Source organism: Ciconia boyciana, chromosome 1 (assembly GCF_034638445.1).
Source record: "Ciconia boyciana chromosome 1, ASM3463844v1, whole genome shotgun sequence".
NCBI lineage: Eukaryota > Metazoa > Chordata > Aves > Ciconiiformes > Ciconiidae > Ciconia > Ciconia boyciana.
Genome location: NC_132934.1, coordinates 120318820 through 120344864, shown reverse-complemented (window position 1 = coordinate 120344864; position 26045 = coordinate 120318820). Strand labels below are relative to the sequence as shown.

The following is a 26045-nucleotide window of genomic DNA, read 5'->3' as shown; positions in this document are numbered from 1 at the left end:
TTTCTCTGCAGGTGCTGGTGCAGGAGCTGGAGCAGCACCAGGTCTGTGTGGGCTCTGATGAAATCGTCTCTCTTGCTGTAGTCAAAAGTTTACTTTACAAGTCATTCAAGTTTCTTCTACTCTACTGTCTCAACTTTTTCCCCTCAACACACATTGTTTTGGATGTGATCTATCCCTCCTTCCCTTTTAACCACTCAGTTTTCTTTTTTTTTTTTTTCCCCTCCATTTAGTTGCTTCCTAAAAGGTTGGATTGGCAAGGAAATGAGCATTATAGAAGTTACGAAGAATTGGTGAGACTTTTTTTTTTTTAAAAAAAACTTTTAATTAGGATGATAATATTGATGTTAGACCCTTTACCTTTAAAAGTAGGCCCAAAGCTTTACCTTCCAGTTTCATTCCGGCTCTGTTAAGACACTGGAGTTATTTTGGAAAGGGCCTTTAATTTCTTTACATTAGACTAACAAAAACACAAGTGGTGGTTTAAATTGAGGATATTGTTTACATAGCAGAGGTGGAGCTTGGCGTTGTGCATTGGTACATGCCACTGCCTGCGTATAAGGAAGAACCAATCTGAAGCGAGGTTTCATTTCAGAGTTTCATGAGCAAGTTTGTTAAGCGCATTTTGATTTGACGGTATTTATTTTCTGGTTGGCTTCCTTCATCAGTCCCCTTCAACAGATTAGGAAATGAAATCGCTGTTCAGAAATCAAGGGTTGACAGTTCTGGTGCCTATGAGTATGCTCTTTATCTCTGGCTACTCACTCGTCACAGCTTTGTTTCTAAATATTAGAAAGATATGAGCGATCTCTCCACAGCATGTACTTCATGCCTTCTGCTGATGGCTGATGTTGTTTGCTTTAAATGTTTTAACTTACATCCATTTCAGAATGGAAAGCTGTCTTTCTCTTGGTGTTTTATTTTAGTGCTTCTTAAATGGCAAAGTATATTTGGCAGTTGAATCTTGTGAAGTGATGGCCTGGTGGTGCCTGCCCGGTGTGTTTTTATCCTGCCTTATTGTAGCCGATCTTGTTTTCTTTAAACAGATGTTAATTCTCACCTTTTTCCCCCCTAAGATTCAGACATTCCAGGTTAACTGACTGACTTCTCCCTTACCCATCAGTTTGTGTGTTGTTAAATCCCCTTGTCCCTCTTGTGTAACACTTGGAGGTCTCAGCATCATATTTGCATAGAGAAGGAATGAAATTTTGTTTAAAACATTTTCTTAATTATTTAAATACTGCTTAAAATGATAAACTGGATTCCATTTCTTCTACTTGTCAGTGTGGTCAGTTGAGCAAATGAGGTTTTAAATTAATGCTTTAAGTCACTAAAAAGCCTAGTCTTGCTGAACAGGAATACTTTCAAGCTCTGACTTGAATTTAGCAAACGTGAAAGTAGTATTAAGTTTAAAAAGGATTGTTTGGGTGGTTTTTTTTGATGGTGCTTGTTTTTTTGACCCCAGTTCTTCTGGCAAAAAGTGATGGTGTTGGGAGATGTCATGTGTGGATTCTTCTGACTTCAGGTTTTTTTTTTTTAACTGTGTTTATTATGCATATACAGTTGTCAGATTAATTCTTTAATATGTGCTGCTTCTACCTCTTTTTCCTACACAATTTAAAAGAAATCTCTACACAGGGTAATAGTATTTCAGAATATCCAAATTAATCTTCTGGAGGTTTTAGTTTCTGCTTTTGAGGGGCTTTGGGAACCTCTTGTTGTCCCACTGGTCTCACTCTGAATTTGCAGAGACCACAGACAAATGCAATCATGTGGTGCAATTATTTCTTTTCCTCTTTGTTCATTGTGGAAGTGGAGCAAGACTTTAAAGTAACTGTTCCTTCCAAAATCTGAGTAAAACTACTTAAAAAGGAAATGAATTGCAAGGTTTTGTATGCATGCTTCTCTCAGGGATTGTGTTTGGAATATATACTTCCTGATGATGGCATGCAAACAAAATGGTGTATAATGCTTGGCATAAAGTATGCTGAGCTTTCTGTCCTGAATGTTGTGGCTGATACTGCTCTATACCAATTCAAGAACCAAAATTTATAAAGAAATTATGAAAAAGTGTGTTTTGTAATCTTTGGACTACCAAATATATTTCTCATAATCAACCTTAAGCATATGATGAGCTGACTTACTTGGACATATTTGGCTGTGTGGTAATGTTAACTATTTTAATGATATTACCACCTCCCCATCCCCCCAGGAATACAACCTGTACCCCTGCAGGCTTTATACATTAATTGGATTTTTATTATTAAAGCAAGTGTTATGTTATGGCTTAAATTGTATGCTCTCAATACCCAGTGTGCATTTGGGCAACTTTTTGTTGAACAGATCTTATATGGCAGCATGTGATATTTTTATTCCCACTGTTCTGATGATGAGATCAGCCTTGTCAGGACTTTCCTCATCTAAGTTCAGTCAGTAGGCTAAGGGAATATAGCATCATAAGCATGAGCTAGTTCTGCCTGCGTTCTGAGCTACGTGGGCAAGAGGCTGCATACCTGTGTTGGTGTGGCCCTTTGCTGCTCCTGGGTGTATTGGCTGGGTATAGTCTGGCTGCTGAAGTAGCAGTGTGGCTTCTGGGTTGAACTGGTTTTTACATGACCAGATCAGAGAGTGGAGTAAGCATGGGGCTGTTTGTGCCTGCTGATTCAGACCTCCCAATAGTTTAAATTTATGATTCTGATGGTTTGGTTTACTCCAGTTTGTGTAAACTCTAGTTTGCCTATTTAACTTCTGCATTATTGTGATTGACTTTATAGTTAGATAAGGATTTTTTTCAATGAACCCCCAGAAAGAAGAGGGGGGGGAATAATCAAAAACCACACACATTTGTTCTTGACTGAGACATCTGAGTGTGTGTGGGGGTGTATTTTTTTAGATTGTTAGATGTAGACAGTATGGGATCCTTCCTGCATGGATGGATGACTGTTTTGATCCTTTTGGTTTAAGGAAGTAGGGCAGTCTTATGCGATGTAGTACTGGTTCTTCAAGGAAACTATTTCCAGAGAGATTGTACTCAAACCCACTAGTTTGCAGTTTACTGAACAAGTACTGTGTGACTGAAGTACTAGTTGCATAAATTCTTGTGCTTGGTGACTGCAAAATTCTCCATGATGTTGAGTTATGAGGGTTTGAATTTTATTTTTTATTTTTAATAAAAATAATTGGGTGAATTGGGCAAAGACACTCATTGTAGGGTGCTGCACAAATGAGTGCCATATGTGTGAATATTGCAGGTTTTCAGTAGTAAAATACTGATGTGCAGTAAGTAATTTTACTGCAGTTATTTTTACTACAGTTCTCCATTCTTGGAGAGTACTCACTGAATTTACTAGGTAAGAGCTTAACAGAATGATTTTGTTTTGTAAATTGAACTTAAAAATATTTAAAAAATGTTTAATATACCTGTGAATATCGATGCTTTTAGATTCATCTGTTCTGGATGTACCATATATTTTTTTAAAAGTTACATTTCTGTCAGGTGCTGTCCAACAAACATGTGGCTCCAGACCATTTATTACAAATTTGCAAGCGTATTGGCCCTATACTGGATAAGGAGATTCCACCCAGCATTTCGAGAGTGAATTCCTTACTTGGTGCAGGGAGACAGTCGTTGTTACGTACAGCAAAAGGTATGGTTTGTTTATGATTTGAAATGGGTATGATACATTTTCATAACTACATGCTGAAGGCTTTTGGAATCCTTAAAAGTGGTGAGCTTTCACCAAAATTGGCCCCCACTTCTTCTGTACTGTGTTTAATCAACCAAAACACCAGTGATCTGTGTATTAATGGTATAAATATATATTGATTGTTGTGAAGAGAAGGTTTTAAGTTGCATCACAAGAATTACTGTTACTCTGAGTGCTGAGGCAGCTGAACATGGCAGTTTTCTGTGTTACTGCAATATAATGAATCATCCGGACACAAGTGCTACTTCTCTAATGTCTCCCGACACTCCCAGTAGTATATTGGCCCATGTTGGTTTTGAATGCTGTAGCTGTTGTACTCTGTGCAGTGCAAATGTGAGACAGTAACACCAGTTTTCTGAACGTTTTCTTGGTTAATGCAAATGGCATCAAAATTAGCACTTGTGACTTGTATACATACGCAGGAAGAAAGTCCTTGCCCGTAACTTAAAGGGAATGGTTGGCAGTGCATAAGCACATTCTTTATTTGATAGGGTCGGTTTTAGCTTTAGACTTATCTCTTTGAATGTTTCTGGGAGGGGGATGTTCACGTGTTTGTATGAAGTTCTGTTGGGTAGCTAGATGCTATGGTGTGGGACTGGTTTATGGGATACTATTGTGTTTTCAGTTATCTGTCCTAACTGCTTTAAAGGATGCACACTGAATGGCAGTGACTGTTCTATCCTGAAAATCAGGATTGCAATTATTTAAGCATGAGTGTGTCAAAACAACTGTCAGTGTGGGAATTTTTTTAAGAATCGCAGAATTGTCAGGTTGGAAGGGACCTCTTGAGATCATCTAGTTAATAATTTCATAGTAATAAATATTCAATAAATATTTATAATATTCATGAGAAAATATTTATGAAAATGTTAAAAATCTTAAATGCTTTGCACTGAGAACAAGTAGGAAAAATTCAGTTTAAAAGTTAGTTTTGTGTTACATGAACTGCAAGGCATCACCATTTAGGAATAATTTCAAAGTTTGGTGGTTGGTTGGATTGGGTTTTTTCCCTCCTTCTGTTACTATATTAAATGGATTTTTCTCTCCTCTGACGCTACACTGTTCATGACAAGTTTTGGGGCATTTGGTGTTCCTGTTTTTTTAGTTGTTTCAATACTGTTTTTGAGACCACCTATAGATAGGTTCTTTACCATGTTTTGGAACTACAGCTCTCTGAGCATTTTTCACATGTACTTATGACGAACTTAAACCAATTGTTTTTAAAGATTGCAGGAACACTGTTTGGAAGGGCTCTGCGTTTGCTGCTCTTCATAGAGGAAGACCTCCTGAAATTCCTGTGAACTATGGCACACCACCAAATCTTGGTAAGCTCTTTTCAACACTCATCACTGTTGCTGTGAGCGTACGATGTGTATCTTGATAGTGGCCTTGCTACGACACTGAAAATTGCACCTCAGAACTGGATCTGGAGGCTTATCTGGAGAACTTCATATGACTTCACTGGAGTTATGTATTGGGTACAAAGGTCTGCTCACAGTACTAGTGAGACAGTAGCCTCTAGATGACATCTTATTTTGTAAAGCCCCTGTATTAAGTAGATAAACATACAGAAAATACAAATCCTTCTCCTTTGGATAGAAGGACTCTTGTATGATTTAAGGTATAGAAAGCTGTAGGAAAATAAAGATAACATTTAGCATTTCTTATGTAGACACTGAAGTTTTGGTTGGAGCAGCTTTAAAATACTGTCCTGGTTTTATACATACAAAAAATTGCAAATACAAAAAAACCTGACTTCATGAAATCTGATAGCCGCTTCTTGTAAGTCATTAAGTAATATATTAATGGGAGTTAAATAAAGTCATGTTTTAGAATATACCTGGTCTGGACATCAATATGTTCATTCTTTGATTTCTTTGTGTTCTAGTGGAAGTACATCGAGCAAAACAATTAACTGGATATGCAAAGTTCAGTACTTCATTTCCAGGAAGTATGTATCAGCATGTCAAGATGCACAGACGGATTCTTGGCCATCTTTCTTCTGTATATTGTGTTGCATTCGATAGGACTGGACATAGAATATTTACTGTGAGTTGATGAAATAGATCTGAATCTGAATATTGTTCTAGATGGATTCAAGGAAAAGAACTTTGAAATGCATGTTATGCTAACACTTCTGGAGGTGGATATCAGTAGTGTTAAAATATAGCTGATTAGCTCCATCACTGTGCTTAAGTAGAACAATTTGATGTAATTAAAGGTCAGAAGCATGTAAGAAATTGTTGTACTTAATATCTGGTCAGGTGTTGACATTGATGTAGGAGCTTTATTCAGTGATGTAGTTAGATGTTAAGCAAGTTTCATATTTTTTATTCATATATTTTATTTTTTTAAATTTATTTTATTACTTTCATTGGTCTTTGCTATTACTGTAAGGAATCCCCTCAAACTTATTCCAGACTTTTTGCATTATATCATATAGATCTGTGATGATTGCAGTGTAATCCTGAACCATGAGTGAACGTTTTGGTTTTTTTACTGTTGGTCATATGAACTGTATTTCTTAAGTAGCATGCATAGTTTTAAATATAAGTATAATTTACCAAGCTGTGGAAAAACATAGGTTCTTTAAAGGAAACCTGAAACTTTTATCCTGAATGTCTTTGAAAATCCTTGCTGAGTGTAATAAATATTTCTTTCTAGGGCTCAGATGACTGTTTGGTAAAGATTTGGTCAACTCATAATGGCAGGTTATTTGCAACATTACGAGGACATTCAGCAGAGATTTCTGATATGGCTGTCAATTATGAAAACACTATGATTGCAGCTGGAAGCTGTGATAAAATGATCAGAGTGTGGTGTCTGAGAACTTGTGCACCAGTTGCAGTCCTCCATGGACACACAGGGTCCATTACCTCATTACAGGTATGGGGGTTTTTTTTAAGTGTTTACATATTGAAGCACAAATAATGTAGATAGATTGTAAGCAGCAGCCAGTCCACGAAACTCAAAGATAAGTTTCACTTGACAGCTTAGTATGGAAAGTTTGACTCTATTTTAATCAAATAGTAGGAAACTAGAAATAATTTGGGCAAAAAAAGATGCTTTTGCACCTGATTTGAAAAGTTAAGAGTCTTCTTTAATAGTAGGATTTGGATTGATGGGATACCCTAAGATTAGCTAGCTATCATATTGGTAGGAAATAACCAGTTTCCTTGGTTGCTTATTGAAATTGAGAAGTATAGTTACATGAATGCTCTAGACCAGTAGAGCCTTCTATCTTTGTGTTGTAAGTTCTTGAAAAGGAAGAGTAGTACCTCATTTTCTGTTTGTGGAGAAAAGTACTTTGGTTGCTGTTACTAGGTTAAGAAGTAACTTGCCAAGCGTACATCTTACTTTTTCATGTCCAAGTGCAAGGAACTGATGTTCTGTTTCCCATGAAGGCTGGCATGTAAATGGCAAATAACTTTCACTGTGCCTGTCACTGGTTTTCACATGACTGAAATTATTTCTCTGTGACTGCCTGTGGGAATATTAAAATCTGAACATTTAAATATTGATGTCAAAACCACAGGAGAAACCTACTTAACAAAAAAAGGGGGGGGGGAGGGGGAAGTTCCTTGCCTCCCTGAAATTCCTGAGTATTTAACTGAAGATAATGACAGGAATCCTTCTTCACTTAAAAAAGATCACTACCTGTAATATTTGAGCTGTTGGAACCAAAGAGAATTTCTGGGAAATATCGTGTCCTCCTATTGTCTGTTACTGGAGACGTGATATGCTGGTTTGTGTGGGTGAGTGTTCTGATCCAGTATGTGATTCTTGCAACTTCTGTGATATGGGTATTTGTCTTAATCTCAAAAATATAAGTTATTTCAAAAGTGCAAAGATGTTCAGTGTAATATGTTGTGTATTTAAATTTGAAAGCGTTGTGATACTTCATGTGCTGTTGGTAGTCCTTTGGATTCAGTCTCGTTTTGGCCTTTGTAGTTCCTTATTTAACAGATAAACTAGTAGCTCCTTATCCAGATTTGCTGTGTTTTCCAGTGAGACAAACAGGCTTATGTTGAGCGGTGAAGAGTGGCTACCTACCAGCTTGTGAAGTTCAGTACAAAAATAATTCTGTAGTTTTCTCAAAAATGCTGCCTCCAAGAGTAGTCTTCATATTTGCAGAGTTTCTGTGGCATTCATTGCATTTTTTTTCTTTGTTTTTTAATGGCAAAGCACTTATTTGTGGTCTGTCTTTTATTGTAATATGGTGGATTTTTTTGTTTAAGCGTTCTTAATAATACTATAATTGCAATATGTACAATTTATGTGGCCATTTCCAACAATCGTAGTAGTAACTGATGAACAATTTAGTCAACTTCTGTAACTTGTGTTCTGTAAAGTTTTCTGAAGGGTAGCTCTGTGCATAGCAGTAAATCCATGTCTTAAAGAAGTATGTGTGAGGACTTCCTATAAATTCATATGCGATGCTTGGTTACACATACTCAGGCTATCTCATAACTGATGCTCTGCTTAATTATAGAATTTCAAAAGTAAGCCTGTCTAGTGAAACTTCCTTCCATATTTTTTTTCAGTTTTTTTCAGGTTTTTTTTAAACTGCTCATTACTTCATTCATTGACAAAATTTTTAGTGAATGATTGTGGTTAGTTAAGACTTCAAAGCAGTGAATGAATTGGTTTTATATAGTGCAATAATTGAAACATAGACCACAAACTTATTTTAAAGTATAGATGTTATTTTGTAAACACTAAAAATGACAGTTATCAAGAACTGCTTTAGCAGTTTTAGTTGAAAAATCCAAAGTAAATCAAGGTTTTACATTAATGTTTTTAGAAGTTCATAAACAGTTTTTAAATATCTCTCTTTGTATGTGTCTGATTTTACTTCTCTTTAGTTTAGTCCAATGGTGAAAGGCTCCATGCGATACATGGTCTCTACTGGTGCAGATGGAACTGTTTGCTTTTGGCAATGGGATACAGATTCCATGAAATTCAAGTATGTAAAAGGGTTGCTGATTAACTCTGTGCCATACTTTGATTAAAATAAGTAGAGTGCTTTTAACTAGCTAAAAATTTTTCATTTTTTGTGATGATAATGTTGTGGAAATAATCTATTACATAATTGTTTTAAAGCACCATCACTAACTATATCCTTTACAAGTTTATGTTATTCCGTTGTCCTGGGAGATTAGTTGGGAAATATATTAACTTCTTACTACGCTAAAAATAGAAGTGTAGGACAAGTAGAATTGCTGCAAACATAAATATGTTGGAACAGTATAATAAAGCTTTTTGTTTGTGCTGTTTTCAACAGTCCTGTAGTTTTAGGATGTCTCTTACAGAACTTGCATGCAGAGTGTGTTCAGGATAGTTTTTAAATGTTTTATATGTGATTGCTGTTTATTTGGGGGGGGGGGGGGGGAGATTATTACTGGAAAGAATAGATGTGGGATGATCAGTCTGTATCTAGTATTGTGCCATATAATGGTAGTTGGTATAAAATGATCCATTTTACATTAGAGCAGCTTTTTTTTTAAAAAAAAAAAGAGTACTTCAGAAAGCAGAAGATTATTTTGCTTTTTAATTCAAACTTGTGATCTTAAGGTAGTAGGATAGCAGCAAATCTATCGAAGGCATAGTTTCATCTGAATAATCTTTTAGGGCTGTAAGTTATAGGAGGAGGGTGTTTAAACTGAATCCTTAATTATTCTCCTAAAATTACTTTAGAGGACTGTATGAGATGTAAACATTGTTTAAATTAGTTTAAGCATGGACTTAAATTGGTTTAAGCGTTGGTAGGTCTCAAAGCAGCATTCTTAGGATTTGAATCTCTGTACTGTGTATCATACAAACATGAGAAATATTCTTGTACTGAAGGTCTCAACATTTCCTTCGATAAACAGAAAGCACTTGAACAGAAAAGCCATAGAATAATGAGTAGAAACCTATAGTGCTTCAAAGTGGCACAGTTTGCTGCATTTCTCCTTAACATAGCTCTTAGAAAGTAGCTAAGAACTACGTACTGTGAGATTATGGCCGTGTCAACTGGAAGAGTGTGTACATGACTTGCAGAACAGGAAACCAGTCTTTTAAATCACCATGTGCACAGTGTTGCAAAACTTTTATTTACTTCTGTAAAATGTTATGATTTTGCACAGCATTCTGCAGTAATGGTATTTGGTAGGCCTTATTTCATGTACTGTTGGTGGTTTGTAATGTGAGGGCAAGAATTCAGTACTTCGTGCATATGTTATGGAGGGCGTAAATCATACTTACTGAAGGATGAGCGAGAATAAACGTTCTTTGGCATGTCATGTTATCCTTGCTAGGTAATAGCATCTTGCAGAGAAAGTTATAAGCTGTGTGGGCTTCAAATATCATTTGTGTATGTGTACAGTAATTTTGAAAAGTAAACCTTATTGCTCATCCTCCTGCACAAGACTTACAGACGTTACTGTATGTATTTTAACAAGTCACTGTTATGTATATGTTTGAAGAAACATACCTTTATGTTTTGAAATGTTGATAAAAGCCAAGTTTTGTGTGGCATGTCCTGTTTCAAGCATCTTTTCTTTTTAAGCAATCGTCCAGTGAAATTCACAGAGAAACCTAGACCAGGGGTTCAGATGCTTTGCTCTTCATTCAGTGTAGGTAAGTCATGTACAGATTGAGTTTAGCATTGTGATTTCTCTTCTTCCCTCATAAGTAGTTGTTGTTATACTCTGTGACAGCTTTAAAATAAGCAAAACCAGCAGCTGTGTAGTAAGTAATTGTATGTATGTGTATTGTTAGCCTATGACATAATTAAATAATGTGACTTGCCGTAGCTAACGGTGAAAGACTGTTGAACTAAGCGATACTATTTTCCTTTTGCCATTGGTGATTTTTACGGAAGTAAAAGTCACCTGATGCTTGTTTACTTTTTATCCATCTTTACTGGATTTTTGTTTAATCCCTCAGTATAATGTCAGGGATTTGCAAAATTAGTTCTCTAAGATCCCACAGTCAACAGCAGTGGAAGTGGTTACTGCCAATAGTAGGAGCTCCTGATTCTGTGCCAGTTGTGTGCAGGGATAGTCATAAAGATCCCTTCTTTATTAAAAATCCACAAATGTATCTATAAATGTGCTTCACTCCTGGCTTCTAGTCTTCTTTCATTCTAATGATGTGGGTGACTTGTGGGAAAGCTTACTGGTACCAGACAGTGTGAACATTAGAAGAAACTTGGGAGTTTCAGAAATAAAATACAAATCAAAGTGTAGCTTGTTAACGTTGTCAGGATATAGCCCTGGGTTGGGTTTGGGTTTGGGGTTTTTTTGAGGTTTTGTTTGTTTGGGGGTTTTTTTTGGCAGCACTTACAGGTGCCAAGAGGCAGATCTTAGTATTGTGGCCACCACAGCTAAATACTGGTGTGCCTATACTGGTTTACTTATGCTTCTACCCAGTTTTGAAGTAATGCACATGCCACAAATGAGACGCATGCTACAGTGAAAGAGTCATCTAGATAATTCTGATGATGACTAGCCATATTCCCCATAATCGAAGGCTTCTGTGCACAAATAGTAGTGTTAGATGTTTCAGCATTCCCCTAGTTATATATTTTAAAATCTTTGTAATGCTGAGTATGACTTTATTTTTACTATGGCTGAGAGAGCCTTCTGAGGCAAGAGGGGGATTTCCTTTCACATCTTTATGACAGTGGAAGAGCATAAAAAATGTGACACTTCAGGTTATTTATTTTAAACTAGGCATCTGAGAAATGTTGGTTATCTGTTTTAACTTCTTATATAGTAGCTTAATTATTGCTTGGGTTTTACAGGTGGTATGTTTTTAGCAACTGGCAGCACTGATCATGTCATCAGGATGTATTATTTTGGCTCTGAAACACCTGAGAAAATAGCTGAATTGGAAAGTCATGCTGTAAGTAAGATTGTTAGTTAAGTCTAATAATTAGTCACTTCAAGCAGTATTGAAGTTGCAAGTTAATGTTGTTGGTGGGTTTGTAGCAATGTTCTTTTACTGAATATTTTTAGAACTATGCAGAATTTCAGCCAGTCATCTCAATGTGACTTGACCATTTTAAAGGCTGGCATGTATGAAGATGATATTTAGAATTTTATCTTTTCAACTGGATGTCATACTTTTCTCTAATTTTAAAGCGTGTGGTTTGCTCAGTTGCTTCCCTCTGATGCAAGTGTGCCTAGCCACCCACATATTATATGCTGTATACAGGAAGTAGATAGGCTGAGAATGTGGATTTCATTACTCAAGTTATTTACCATTTGACACCTTTTGTGTTAAATCTTTAAATGGGATTGAGTTTCCAGAATTTTGCTTCTGTTCATCTTGACATTTATTCATGTCTTCAGTGTCTGTGCAAGCTACTTTATACTTCCTAAGTAATAAGTCAGCTTGCTTGTGTAACGTTGTTTCCTCATGTGCTTTATGTAAATGTGTGCCGTCTGTCTTTACTTGCTTTCTTGATATAACTGATACCTGTTAGGAAAAGAACTTCTTAGATAAAATACACTCATTTTTTATTTGTGTAGCCTAGTCTAGTGGACTCAGTCTTCTAAGGTATCTAAGAGAAACTTGGCTTACGTTCATGTGCTGAAGGTTGAGTCTTCTTTTTCAGCACTTGATGCACAAAGAATCTGTAGTTTTACTGTAGAGAATTTAGATTTAGCTGAACCTTAAGGCTCTTTGAAGGGCAGCTCTTAAAATACTAATCTTCTTCATTTTGTTGGCCTTAATATGTTTTCTCTAATACTGAATCTGACTTAAACCATTTATGTTACAGTGATAACACTTGATCAATACGTATTTTGTATGTAGAGAAGACTTTCAGCTCTGAAGATAAACTGATCTGAGTGTGCTATCTATTTTTCCTGTAGTTTTTATTGTCATAAAAATGAGTAACTAATTGTATATTTCTTTAAGGAATGTGTAAGTAGGAGTGGGAACAAAAGATTCCTTTCAATTGTTGGCTTAGGATATTGGAAATCATATTCAGATATTAGTTAATTGGCTGACAAGTTATTAATGGACAGTTATTTCATCTGTCAATCCTTCATATTTAATTAGGACTTTTTTTTTAAAACTTGCATTTTAAATGCATTAATGGCTAGTGAATTCTGGTAAGTATTTGTTGGACTGTCACCTTGCAGTTGAAACTGTTAGAAATCATACAATATGTAGTTTTTTCATTATTTCAGATTTTACTAAGCTCAGATTTCTCAAAATTGTATTTCCTGTTTAAAAATATAATTTCTAACAAACTGTACTTTTTTTACAGGACAAAGTTGACAGCATTCAGTTTTCTAACAGTGGTGACAGGTATGTTGAAAGATGCTCAAATGTGAACAAACAATACATTATTTTGGAATTAAGAATGTATTATTGTTCTCACCTGGAGGTGTCCAGTAAGAAAATTCTACTTATTTAGAACTGAAAGGGGAAATCTGGACTAATCCAGGATAGCATAGTTAAGTTTCAGCTGTCTATCTCAGCTTTCTATTAATCTTTGTTAGACAATGTCTGTGGACTGTCTGGGTTTTTACTTACCTGGAGGGATGTTACCACTTTTTAACATACCTGATGTATTAGTGGCTTCATAAACCTCCTCTTCCCCCTCCTTTAAGTTTCAGGAAGTATTGGATCAAAGTAGGAAATGGGAAAATGCAATGCAAATGGTCTAAACTAAGTTTTAATCCTTTTCTTTTTTTTTTTTTTCCAAGCCTACTATTCTTTTTTTAAGGAAATGGATTTAATAGAATTTTACAGCTGATTTGGGGGGGAGAGGAGTGGGTGGGGGAAGTGTTGTGTAAATTCCATTTGTAAAACTTCACCCATACTTCCAGTACATAATGGAGTCAAAATTGATCTCTGATTGGCCTATCACTAATGAAGATGCAGATTTTAGCCTTCAAGGTAGACTTACATCTGCAACCATAAGTTGTGGCTTTATTTTTATTGAGTTTTTTCCTCTTCTGAAAAGCCAGATAACTGTGACTAAGAACGCTAATAATCTACATTCAGTTTGGAAGTTGTAGTTATCTTCCTTTTAAATGTGTTTTTCTGCAATTATACTTGTCTTTGGGGCCATCGTGTTGCACTGGTCCATCCATGTTGCCTGGATAGATTACTTTTCAAGGCAGTACCAAAAAAACCCAAAAAGGCAAAACTTCTGCTCTTTTGCTTGGTGACACTTTCTATGGAAGATGTTTAAGATTTATAATTATTATTAAAATGAATCATAGCAAATTAGAGCACAGTCATGATATACCTAGCATGCAAACTTTTTCTGTGGGAAGTGTGTCAGCTGTGTTTCTCAGGGTTGTGATTCATGGTCTATGGAGATTATCTTTGGATGTCTTAACAATGTTTTGGTTCCTCTGTTCAGGAACTTCCTTTCTGCTGCATTTATAGTTCAGCAGTTCATGAAATGGAAGCCTGAACTGCCATGGTTTACACCTTGGTATCTTAAAAGTAAACCACTGGTGGTCTCTTTTATGCACAGTTGTGGGTGGGAACATCTTAGGTTTTGCTGTGCTGATCTGTTCTTCCCTCTACTTCAGTATATGATACTCTGCAATTTCAGAGTGGATTACTTAAAATACTTCATTAAAGTATTGTAATGGAGAAGGACTTGAGGATGACGTGAACTGAATTTAACTTTGGAACTTGCTTCTCTGTTCTGTGTGTTTTGACAACTTTATTAAGTTTTTCAGTTCAGAAAAACTCTCTTTCCTGGGCTTCTGGAAAGAAAGTTAATGGACAGGTATCTGTAAAGAATTCTTTTGCATGCAAATTGAAGATTTCACTTCTGTTAGTCTTTCATTGTAATGTTTTAAATTGTGGTGGTTTGTGACTCTGAATATACTTTAAAGCAAATTCTTTTGAAGATGAACTAACTATCTTTTAAAACTTCTTCAAGGTTCATAAGTGGCAGTAGAGATGGAACAGCTAGAATCTGGCGTTTTGAGCAAGCAGAATGGAGGAGTATTTTGTTGGATATGTCTGATCGATTACCAGGGTAGGTGAAGTGTTGTCTTTTTTTTTAATCTGTTGTGTGAAGTCAAAGTTTGCAAAACTCATCAAGCACGCTTATGGTCGAACTAGAGCAAGCCTTAACAATATTATGATCAAGCGGTGTGGTCTTTGGGGGGGTGAAATGAGTGTTCTGGTGATGTAATAACTTGCTAAATTTTAGTCTGTGCTTGAATAAATGCATAAATATTTATATAGCTTTTAAATGTACACTGTGCCAAATTAATTACATTTCCTTTGTTAAGGAAAAAAGTTAACAGAAAGTGCAATAGATCTTCTCTATCTGGATTTCAGTCAGACACCTGACATGTCACAGGAGAAACATTTTTAGATTAGTAAAAATAAAGTAGATGATAACCTCTTTCCAGGAGGGGTCATGACAAGTAATAGGTGGGTTTCATCAAAGACTGATCTTGCTGACTGTTTTCATTGATTCTTTTGTACTTTTTAAAAGTGTATTAATGAAATATGCTGATGGCACACAGTTTGAATAGTGTCATTACAGCTGAAGATCAGAATATTACATGGCACTGGATAAAACACAAACATTGGGTATACAAGTTGATTGGAGGGTGATTGCAAGTTCTTCTTGTGATGCAGCCATAAAAAAAGTGGTTTTACTGAGAAAGGAGGTATTAATATTTGAGGTTTGACTGTGACATCTTTCTGGGTTAATATGTACAATTCTAGTTGTGTATAACTGAGAGAGAGTCTTTGTAAGAGAGGCTACTAGTTGACGTGGAATATAGATAATACTGTGTGAAGGTATGTTTCAAAGAAACCTTGTTCCTTCAGTTGACTAAGATGCTGAGAGGGAGTGTTGCAATATCCTATAGATGTATTTTGCGGAGAGAAACTATGAAACAGATTGAGGTTAATACAAGATACTATCTTGAATACATTTATGTTGGGAATCAGAAAAAATTGCTTAGTTAAGGTGGAGGTTAGCTTCTGAAGCAGAGTTAGTTGGAAAGCTCCTGATTGTAAAAAGTCCAAACTTTTAAAGGAATTACGTTAGGACTCTAATTGTAGAAGAGAAAAGACTCCATGAAAAAGGAAAGCCCTTTTGCCTTGCATCTCAAATGGGAAAGAGGTTATCGTGTCCAATGAAATAACTATGCTAGAAATCCAGATTTGCTTTGTAGTTGATTGCTCCAAAAAGAATGAAGTTTATGGACAAAAGTTTCAAAACAAATTTAATTCTTAACTTCCCTTCCCTTGTCTGATTATTAACATGGGAAAACAGGTTATTTTTCTGTATTTTGAGATTGAAATGGGCTAATTAGAAATATCTCATGCCTGTTCAACTCTTTAAAAGTGACACATGCTCAGAAGAAGACAAATTTATGAAGCCTAAAGTAACCATGATAGCTTGGAACCAAAATGATAACTATGTCGTTACGGCTGTGAATAATCATCTGCTCAAAGTTTGGAATTCCTGTACAGGGCAATTGCTTCATGACTTGGTGGTATGTAATTTTACTTGCTTTTTTAAGTAAATGGTTTTCCTAGAATTGCAATGACATGTGCATGCTGAGTTCCTAATTGTATCTGATTTGTCTTGAAAGCTCTATATGAATAATAAAGCAAACGTAGTGTTTCTTGGATTTTTTTTAACCAAAACTAGCTGCTTCCTCCTCCATTTGAACAATCCTTTCCCTAGCTGCTGTGTTGAACTTGCCTGTCCTGTGGAATAAATAAAAGTTTTTGTGCAGCAACATACTTGCCTATTGAATAGTTCACTGTCCTTTTGGCAAGAGCTCCGTATTTCTAGAGGTCTTTCTTAAATCTAGAAAACTATTAAATTTAGAATGATAAAGTCTTTCTGGCTGCCTGGTGTTTTGCCCTATGTATGTGCCACAGGTAGCAGTCCAGATAGATATGCTGTGGAATTTGTAAAAGTCCATATATTTTTGGAGGCAGCTTATGGGGGTATAATTTTCCAGAAGTCTGAGTGTGAGGAGAGGGTAGTATAGTGCTTTAGGCTCTACTGGAAGTATCCTGTTGATGTGGATTTATGTCCTGTTGTTTGCACATGATGTGCAATTTTAAATTCTAGGGGCATGCGGATGAAGTATTTGTCTTGGAGACCCATCCTTTTGATTCCAGGATAATGCTGTCTGCGGGTCATGATGGCAACATCTTTATATGGGACATTACCAAAGGCACAAAAACAAAGCATTATTTTAACATGGTAAGACCTTTTTTAAACTCTGTTTTTTCTCAACACACAGCAATGTGTTCACATACTGGTTTAAGGAATTGTCACCGACACACACACCCCCTGCACCTTTGGGGGGGGGGGGGGGGGGGGGGGGAACACCAAAAAAAAAACCAAAAAAACCCCCCAAAACAAAAAAAAACCACCAAAAAAACCCCCAAACAACCAAAGCCCACCAAAAACCCCAAACTGGCAAAATTCATGAGTTCGTTTTTTCTCTAGAGCTTTTACCTTTGAATTTCTTGGTTATTGTAACTGTAGGTGCAAAGTGACCAGGAGCTGGTTTTAACAGTTTAATGTGGCAGAAAAGGGGGGCTGGGATTGCCTCCCTTGTCTGCTCCCAGCTGCTCACTTCCATTCTCTACCTTGAATCAGGTGCCTCTCAGTGGACCTTTTACTAAGCTGAGTCAGTTCACTGATCTTCTCTGGAAGTATTCCCCACTTCCTTCCACTGCTACTTTCCCATAGGGCTTTTGAGTTGAATTCGGTCAAGGGAGGTCTTGATAAGCTTCTGAGGTGAGGAAGATGAATTGTGAGAATTTGCAGTTGGGTGTGAGGAATGTGAGGTATGGGGGAGCAGACCAGGACTTTACTTTCATCATAGTCAGTGTCTGAGCTCATCGGACTTCACCTGTTGATCAGGACTTCTCAGTCTGTGAGGTGTTGTGAGTAGTTGACACCAGGGCTTTTCCAATCTTTGTTACTAAAGATCTTCTTGCGTCTCATTCATAGTAACAGTTTTCCTTCTGAGATGAGGTGCCATCTAAAAGACTGAAAGATCCTGTTTTTAGAGCATCACTTCAAGAGTCTTATGGACAAATATTTGTATTCTCAACTGTCTTAAAAATGCTAATATTATTACCATAAGCATTAGTAGATTGGCACAGTTCTTTTCAAGAGCTCCCATGACATTTGCTCCTTTTGACAGCTCAGGATTAACACTTTAAAACAGGTTATTTTCTCTGAGACTTAAGTTATGATCCAACGTTCCTATTAATTTTTTAATCTTTTTTTCTGGTTACAGTCAATAGCCAAGTGATTTTTAAAATGTTTTTCTATAGCTTTAAGTGTGCTTTTCTTGAAAGTGGTTTAACAAAATCAGTATATGTTAGCTGCAGTTTACTATTAAGCAGTATACTAACAGCTAAAAAGTGTCAAAAAGCTTTTTTTTCTTAACAAGTTTCTTAAAGTAAGTTTCCATACCCTTTTAAAATCCATATTTTAAAATTGAGTGCATCTGTTAAAACTGTATGATTCAGGACTTAAATTCACATGTCAAGGGGAAAAAAGAAACTGAAGTAATGAGATTATTTGTGCTTTAATGGAGATATATGAGGTGCATGACTGCTTTTGATAGAGTAATTAATTTTTGATGCTGCATTATTGTTTGGTCAAATAGTCTTGAGTTTCTTTCCTTCAATCTAGATTGAAGGCCAAGGACACGGTGCTGTTTTTGACTGTAAATTTTCACCAGATGGGCAGCATTTTGCATGTACAGATTCTCATGGGCATCTATTGATATTTGGTTTTGGCTGTAGCCGGCCTTATGAAAAGGTAAGTTCAGCTCTTTATTAGGACTGTTTATTCAAGCTTCTGACTGAAATTAGATTAGTTACGTTCGTTCCTCTAAAATATCATATGTAAAAAAGAGTTTTGTATGGGTACGGGATCTAAATATAACGGGTTCCTTGATGTCTGTGAGTTCTCTTGTACGTATGGTCCTGGCACAGCAGAAACAACCAGTGTCTTAACATTCCCTTAGGAGTGGCTCCCAAGAACTTTTCTGGAATACATTTTCATCTTCCAGTCAGCTAATTTGCATGTTAATTGTTCAACCTCGAAATTACTTTTATTTCTAATTTCTGAAGGTAGCTTAATGTTTAAAGGCTGGAATGTATCACAAAGTTCATTGCACTACTACCTAATTAAGAAAAAAGCAGACTGTTCGTACCTTAAGAATAACTTGCTGGTTTATTTCAGTTATTAGAACTTGCAGTTCTTTAGGCCTTTCCTTATTCAAACCCAAACTCACTGTAGTAGTTTGACTAAAATAAGCAAAAGTAAATATTCATCCAACACTGTGGATTTTGAAATGTTAGAAAAATATGTATGGGATAAATGCTTTACCTTTTTGAATCTTATCAGCCTGTTTCCTTTTTGTTTTGACAATTATATGTGTTTCTGTTTTTTTGAAATAGCTCTCAAAAGTGCAGTTCTGGCCTATGCTTATCTTCACTTCCCCCACAATTGTTTTAAAGTTGCAATGGTAATTCCATGTTTGTAATTTTAAAGGATTATTTTTTTCTTGCTCTACGTTCTTAGCTGAAATTGAAACTTCATCTTGCTCATCATTGCTAGGAGCAAAGATTCTGACTGTGACCTAATACATGTGTAACCATTTTCCTTCAGCTGCATGGATTTAACAGACTGTTTCAGTTGCAGAAAAAAATTCTGGTGGATATTAAATGATTAAGAAAGAACTTTGAGACCTTATGTTGAACTTTAGGCAATGATTTCCTTGCATGGAAACCAAGGAAACTTTTCCTAATTCTGTGGAAAAAAACCAGAATGAGATGTAAAATGTTTTTAATTTCAACTGTAAAGCAGTGCTTCTGCTTTAAGTTACCTCAGTTTATTGTTTTCTAAAAGCATTTTGTTGCCTCCAAAAGCACTATCAAAAAGGAGAGTACTGCAACACCCGTACAGGATAATTGTAACTATGCATAACTCTTCTTATTGGGAACTTGCCCTTTCTTTTCCCTTTAAGGAGATTTTAGATATTTTAGTGTCACTTGTTCTTCTATGTTCTTTAGCATATTATTTTTTTAAACTTGATAACATAAAAACTTTATTTCTTTCTAGATTCCTGATCAGATGTTCTTCCACACTGACTATCGGCCACTTATTCGAGACTCTAACAATTACGTCCTAGATGAGCAGACTCAACAAGCTCCTCATCTCATGCCCCCTCCCTTCTTAGTAGATGTGGATGGAAACCCTCATCCAACAAAATATCAAAGATTGGTGCCAGGAAGAGAGAATTGTGCAGATGAACATTTGATTCCTCAACTTGGATATGTAGCAACAAGTAAGAACAGTATCGCTAAAGACCTACATCCAGAAGTTAGAGTTACTCTAGTAATTCTGAATGGGAACAGAGTAGACAATGACATAGGTGATTTAAAAATACCTTCGTTTTCTCACATGCTAACTATTGTGTATTTATGTTCACTAAAGATGCTGAAAGGTCCCACAGTGAATACGATTTTAAACAAGCAAAAAAAAAAAAAATTGATTGTTCAAATGGATGTCTTAATTCTTTTCTGTGGGCACTGACATGCACGAACTGTGAGTTGTAGACTCTGTAAATGTCTCATCTGGAATAAGCAATTGGAATCATTTCAGGAATGGTTTTCATTGTGTTTAGTTGTAGAACATATCTCACTGTGATGTGAACAATGAGATTAAATCATTTGCTATAGTCAGTTAGTTAACTGAACCCTTTTATTTGTATTACACTTGCAAGGTGATGGAGAAGTAGTTGAACAAGTTATAGGCCAACAGACAGTTGATCAGGATGAACAAGGCTTGGAGCCCAGCATTCTTGACGGCATGATTAGACAATTACAGCTACAACAAGATCAAAGAACTGGAGCTGATCAAGAATCTGCTTCAAGTGGTCCACAAAATGGGGAAGGAACACCTAGAAGAGGTTAGTACTTGCTGATAAATTCTTAGGTCATTGTTCTATCTCCATTTTTATTACGCTGTGTGAAATATTTCAAACAGGTTTTAACTTCAGTGTTGTTTTGGGGACTAAGATTCCCTTAACAGTGATATCTCTTTATTCATTAAAACACTGCTACTCCTGTGATTAAATTACGAAACAAAGCCTTTTGCTTTTCCTTCTAAAGAGCATTAATTGTATTTCTTGTAGAGTGCTACATATTTAATATATTTGTAGACTACTCAAATACATTTATAGGAGCCATATTTATTCTCCTCTAAAGTTTGCAAAATAAGTATTTTACCACTTTTCAAACTGGGTTCCCCTCTCCCTTCTTTACAGATTTAAACCAGGCACTTTTCTGATCTGTATCCTTGTAGTTCTAATTATGTAAGCTCAGCTCCAGGAAAAGTGCTTTTTAGAACCTCACTAGCCTCAGAGCTGCCTGAAATAGTTCACGAAAACACCTCTGTCACATTATACTTCCTTTCACTGTATTAAAATAGTAGTAGAAATAACTATTTTAAAAGTATGTGTGCAATCTCACTGTATTTTCTACAAGACAGATAATTTCCTGAAGGTGATAACTAGTCATATACTTATGATTGTGGAGATAAAAATATGTAAAATGTTACTTGTTTTTTTTTTTTTCTTGTAGTAAGAAGAAACAAGGTTCCAGTTTGTGTAGTCTGGAAAAAATGTTTTTGTTTTTATATTTTAGCTTTTAGAAGACCAAGTTTTGACATCCAATCTCCTCCCAATATTGGTCTGCGACGTAGTGGGCAAGTTGAAGGTGTGCGTCAGATGCATCAGAATGCTCCACGAAGTCAGATGGCTACTGAGCGAGACCTTCAGGCTTGGAGACGAAGAGTTGTTGTACCAGAAATACCACCAAGCTTACTCAGGTCTGTAGATGGCTTACTGGACTGCAGATAGGACTAGAGAGAACACATGATATTTTTTCTAAATCTAGTGCTATTAGACCTAAGCTAAAATAGATACGTGGTACAAATTGAAGTAGTTCAGTGTTATAATCAGCTGTACTTAAAAACTTCTAATTGTAAAGTCCATTCAACAAAAATAAATAGAAGTTTCTCTAGTTTAATAGAGAATGATTCTCCCATATATCAATATTTTAAGTCATCTTAAAGGACAGCTATATTACCTAGATTCTTGCTTTTTCCAAAATAAAGGGATATAGGTTAAATTCATTTACATGAAAGAGTTCGGAGAGATTGTGCTTTTGTGAGACTTTGTGAGGGTGATGTGTTATGACTGGAAGCAGCACTGAGTACTTGAAATGCCAGAACAGTTAGCTGCTTTCAAAAATACTATCAGTATGCATCCGTGAAAAGAAGAATTAATATCGATAGCTAAATATTTCTTTTTAATGGTACAGCCATATGTGCTGCCACATCTCTGAAATTTTTAAAAAGCTTTCCCAGTGTTCGGAGGTAGAATGATTGCCAAGGGAAAAGTGTGGATTAAAAATGGGGTTGAAGAAGTTTATTACATTTGCAAGGAAGACTTTCTTAATCTCCATCTTCTTTACTCTATCTGGAAATGAGAGGACATATGTTATAGGTGTTTGAGCAATGATAACGTCTGAAATTAATAATGTAATGGAATTAAGTGTTAGGGTTTTTTAGATCCTTTAAAGAGAACGGATCATTTAACTTTTTAGCATTGTCAAAACAGATTTAGAATTAGATTTTCATTACTTTCTTGTAGGAAGCAGGAAGAATATCGAATTGCAAAAGGGGAGGAAGAGAGAGATCTTTATGCAACAGAGAAGAAAAAGTCATTCGAGTCATTGGAAAAGGTATGCAGCAGCTTCTAGGAAAATGAGCATTCTGTGCCCAGGGACAAATCATGGTTTAAAAAATGAAAACGGACACTTCTGAAGGTATGGTCTTCAAAGATCCCAGCTGATTCAGCTTCCAGTTATTGCAGGACAAGGTTTGATTTATTTTTATGAATACCTAGATTTCTTTTTTTTTTTTTTTCAGTCTTGCCTCCTTCCACCTAAGGTATTCGGTAGTAATTTTTAAAGGCAGGCTTGATTTCCGGCCATTCTGGTCTTACTGCAGTTAAAGTTTCAAAGACAGTTGTTGCAGGTCCATGCTAAAGCATTGAGGTGCAAGTGAGAATGTTCAGAGTCCTATATTTGAAGATTTATAGGCTATATTGCTATTCCCTTGTCATTTTACTTTAGATGACGGTGTTTTGTGTTTGGGGCAACTTTTTCAGACTTGCACCATTTTGAATGACTTTCTCATTATCTATTTTGTGGAAGAGATCGGTAAGAAGGAAGAATTGGTTATTGTACTGTTTCTATAAGATAGTGGCCTGATTCGCTGTGTCTTGCAGTACAAAACAATTTGACGCAAGAATTCTACTGCGTGATCCCCTTAACTGGGAGGAGTCGAGGATTTCTCAGAATTGCCCGTTGTAGGCAGTTAATGTCTTGATTCTGTAAATATATTTATCGGGTAATGTGAATGGACCTGCCACTTACGGTATTTTATAAAGAGCAATTTCTTAGAACAACTACTAAATCTTAAATTGGGAACGGCAACCTTAAAACTATTGGCTTACAGGAAAATTATTTCTTGTGAAAAGGAGTTTTGATGTGATGTGATGAGGCCGTTTCAGTTCTTACATTCAGCAGTGCTTTTAGCCACCATAAAAGTTTGCCACATATATACTTTTAGTAACTTCTTTTTTTCACTTCCTATATAAATTAGAGTGACTCTGAGTCTTCATTAATACAATCTAAGCGTAGACTGCATAGACGGAAATATCCCAATTACCGAACACGGAATAACATTGAACAACTGGAGTCTTCTGATGAGGAAAGAGATAACTGCTTTGGCTTGATAGAGCAGGTAAGTTCTCTTCCAAGTTCTGTATTTTGAACTTGAGTTCCTCAATAAGTGAAGTTTCATGTAAATGTGCCTTTTCTCTCTTAAAACAAACAAGCAAACAAAAAAACCCCCTCTTTTACCATGGAAAGTATTTCTGTAAGCATCATTATTGTTAGCACTTCTCAAACCTAGCTATCAAAACTACCTGAAAGGAGGTTGTAGAGAGGTGGGGGTTGGTCTCTTCTCCCCTCTAACAAATGGTAGGACGAGGGGAAATGGCCTCAAGTTGTACCAGGGGAGGTTTAGACTGGATATTAGGAAATTTTACTTCACTGAAAGGGTTGTCAAGCATTGGAACAGGCTGCCCAGGGAAGTGGTTGAGTCGCCATCCCTGGAAGTATTTAAAAGACGTTTGGATGAGGTGCTTAGGGACATGGTGTAGTGGTGGTCTTAGTAGTGTTAGGTTTACAGTTGGACTCGATGATCTTAAAGGTCTTTTCAAACCTATACGATTCTGTGATCTCTTGCTTTAATAATGGCAGTCTTTCCTGGCATTTTATAAGTGGCTGAACTGTTTTTGCTGAGAATCTTCTAAATCAAATCCACAGTCCAAGGCAAAAAACTGATGTACAGTGCTGAGGTTGGCTTAAAGTGAAGTTTGCATTTTAGATGTGATTTGCTGTTTCTCTGTGAAAACCTTCCAAATTTGTGCACACACTTAAAACTGGAAATTTTGAAGGTTCTTGATAAAGCTTTTGTTACGACCTGGTAACGTGATTCTTCCACAGAGTTTGTTTATCGTGACTTGAGTCCTGACTTGGGGTGAAGCAGGACTTTGCTGTGGGTAGCAGGAGCTTTTTGACTGTTGTGTTATCAGATGCTGTAAATCAGTGGCAGGACTGCTTGGACTACAAGTGGTCTTGCCTTGCACACAAGGAAATAGTCTCAAACTGGGAAAGGGGGAAGAAGTGGAAGAAGTAGAGACAGTCAGACTTGTTGGGCTAGTCACTTCCTTTGTTAAGGAAGAATGGTGAACAAAATGGGGGATGTTCAGGAGATAAGATAATTCTGTAAGTAAGATGAAGAATTATATTATTTGGAAATGGACTCTCTTCTCCTAGCCTCTTAATAAAGAATTCCTATGTGTTTAAAAAACAGTAAATAACTTAAATTTAATGAAAAGTTCAGGTTTTCCTTACTTTGAGAATAGGGTGGAAAGGGAGTTGACAGGAGACTTCTGGCACCTGACAAATTCAAAGCATATGAAGTGCAAATAGGAGAGTTACAGACACTGTCCTGTAAATACTACATATACTTAAATATTTCTGAAGAAGTGATGTTAGATCTAATAATACTGAAACTAATAATACTATCAGAATCTGAGCTTTTATGTAAATGGTGGGTTTTTTGTTTTATTCCTACAAATGGTAGGATAAAGAACTGACTTAGTGAGTATTGTCCATCCTGTACACTGTATGAACAGGTCTTAGGAGGAAGACTGTTAACTTTGTTACTCTGAAAATGACAAACAAATAGTCAGTTGGACTAATTCAAACAGTATCAAACTTGAAGTTGCAAGTTAAATCTTGTTTTCTTACTGTCTTTTTTTTTTTCTTGACAACATATACCTTGAGACATGAGCAATGCATTGTACTTAGTCATTTCAGTCATGGAAAACACATGTAAAACATGAAGTTAATGCAAATAAATTCTTGAACAACAATCAGAAAATTACTTAAGTTGTAATATATTTTGATGTATCTTGACTATTTAGTTTTGCATTTAAATATATGCATGAATACACCCAATTAGTACTTGGTCAATTAGTTGATACTAAAATCAAAAATCACCTGATTCTAACTTGCATAACTAATGGAAAAAAAATCATAGAAGTGGTGCTCCTGTAACAGAATATACCCATGTTGTGTGCAGATGGGAAATGTGATAGTTTTCCTTGATTTGTTCCTTTTGCAATCTTTACATTCTTCTTGAAATCAGCTACAAAAAAGAACTACTCATTTCCATTTTAAAAACTCTACCAAATTTCTTCCGAACTTGATAATATGCAGACATGGATGGAGAATGCATTTTATGTTTCAAACCCTTAAAACATGTGCTGTGAGAAAGTTTTGGCTTGACTCTGCATATTTTTAAATTCAGGAAGCTGAAGAAAGTGAGGGCTCTGGCTCGTCTGATGAAGAGGAAGAGTGGAGAAGTGACAAGAAAAGCAACAGTAATAGTTCTAGGTAAAAGCGAACAAACAAATTACAGTAAAAGTTGGGATAAGTTTTACTTGAATTTTGGCAAGTTAAAAGTTGTGTGGAAGTTCTGCTGTGCTTTGTATGTAATAATATTTTGTAGAGTACTGTAGTGACAGTTGCATTGTTACTTAGTGTTCCATTTCACCAAAACATTTCTGTCTTTTAATGTAGTTTCAAATCCTTTTAGGTTTTTTGCTAGATGGCAAGGAGAAAGAAGATAGTCTGGAACGTTTTTTATAGTGTGTT

General features: G+C 36.0%; 1 protein-coding gene across 2 annotated transcripts in view; it reads left to right on the top strand.

The window, feature by feature from the left end:
• Window positions 1-26045, top strand: part of BRWD1 (bromodomain and WD repeat domain containing 1) — a 62564-nt gene that overhangs the window by 645 nt on the left and 35874 nt on the right. The window contains exons 3-22 of one of the 2 annotated variants that reach the window (XM_072846719.1): window positions 12-41; window positions 231-290; window positions 3494-3644; window positions 4931-5029; window positions 5593-5753; window positions 6369-6590; window positions 8570-8670; window positions 10255-10325; window positions 11494-11594; window positions 12970-13010; window positions 14611-14709; window positions 16042-16192; window positions 16783-16917; window positions 18370-18498; window positions 19807-20032; window positions 20471-20656; window positions 21393-21576; window positions 22403-22493; window positions 23419-23559; window positions 25699-25784. In XM_072846719.1, the coding sequence (XP_072702820.1) occupies window positions 12-41; window positions 231-290; window positions 3494-3644; window positions 4931-5029; window positions 5593-5753; window positions 6369-6590; window positions 8570-8670; window positions 10255-10325; window positions 11494-11594; window positions 12970-13010; window positions 14611-14709; window positions 16042-16192; window positions 16783-16917; window positions 18370-18498; window positions 19807-20032; window positions 20471-20656; window positions 21393-21576; window positions 22403-22493; window positions 23419-23559; window positions 25699-25784 (2465 nt within the window). Of the gene's footprint in view, window positions 1-11; window positions 42-230; window positions 291-3493; window positions 3645-4930; window positions 5030-5592; window positions 5754-6368; window positions 6591-6649; window positions 7460-8569; window positions 8671-10254; window positions 10326-11493; window positions 11595-12969; window positions 13011-14610; window positions 14710-16041; window positions 16193-16782; window positions 16918-18369; window positions 18499-19806; window positions 20033-20470; window positions 20657-21392; window positions 21577-22402; window positions 22494-23418; window positions 23560-25698; window positions 25785-26045 lie in introns of those variants that run through there. The other variant, XM_072846723.1, reaches the window with a different exon arrangement.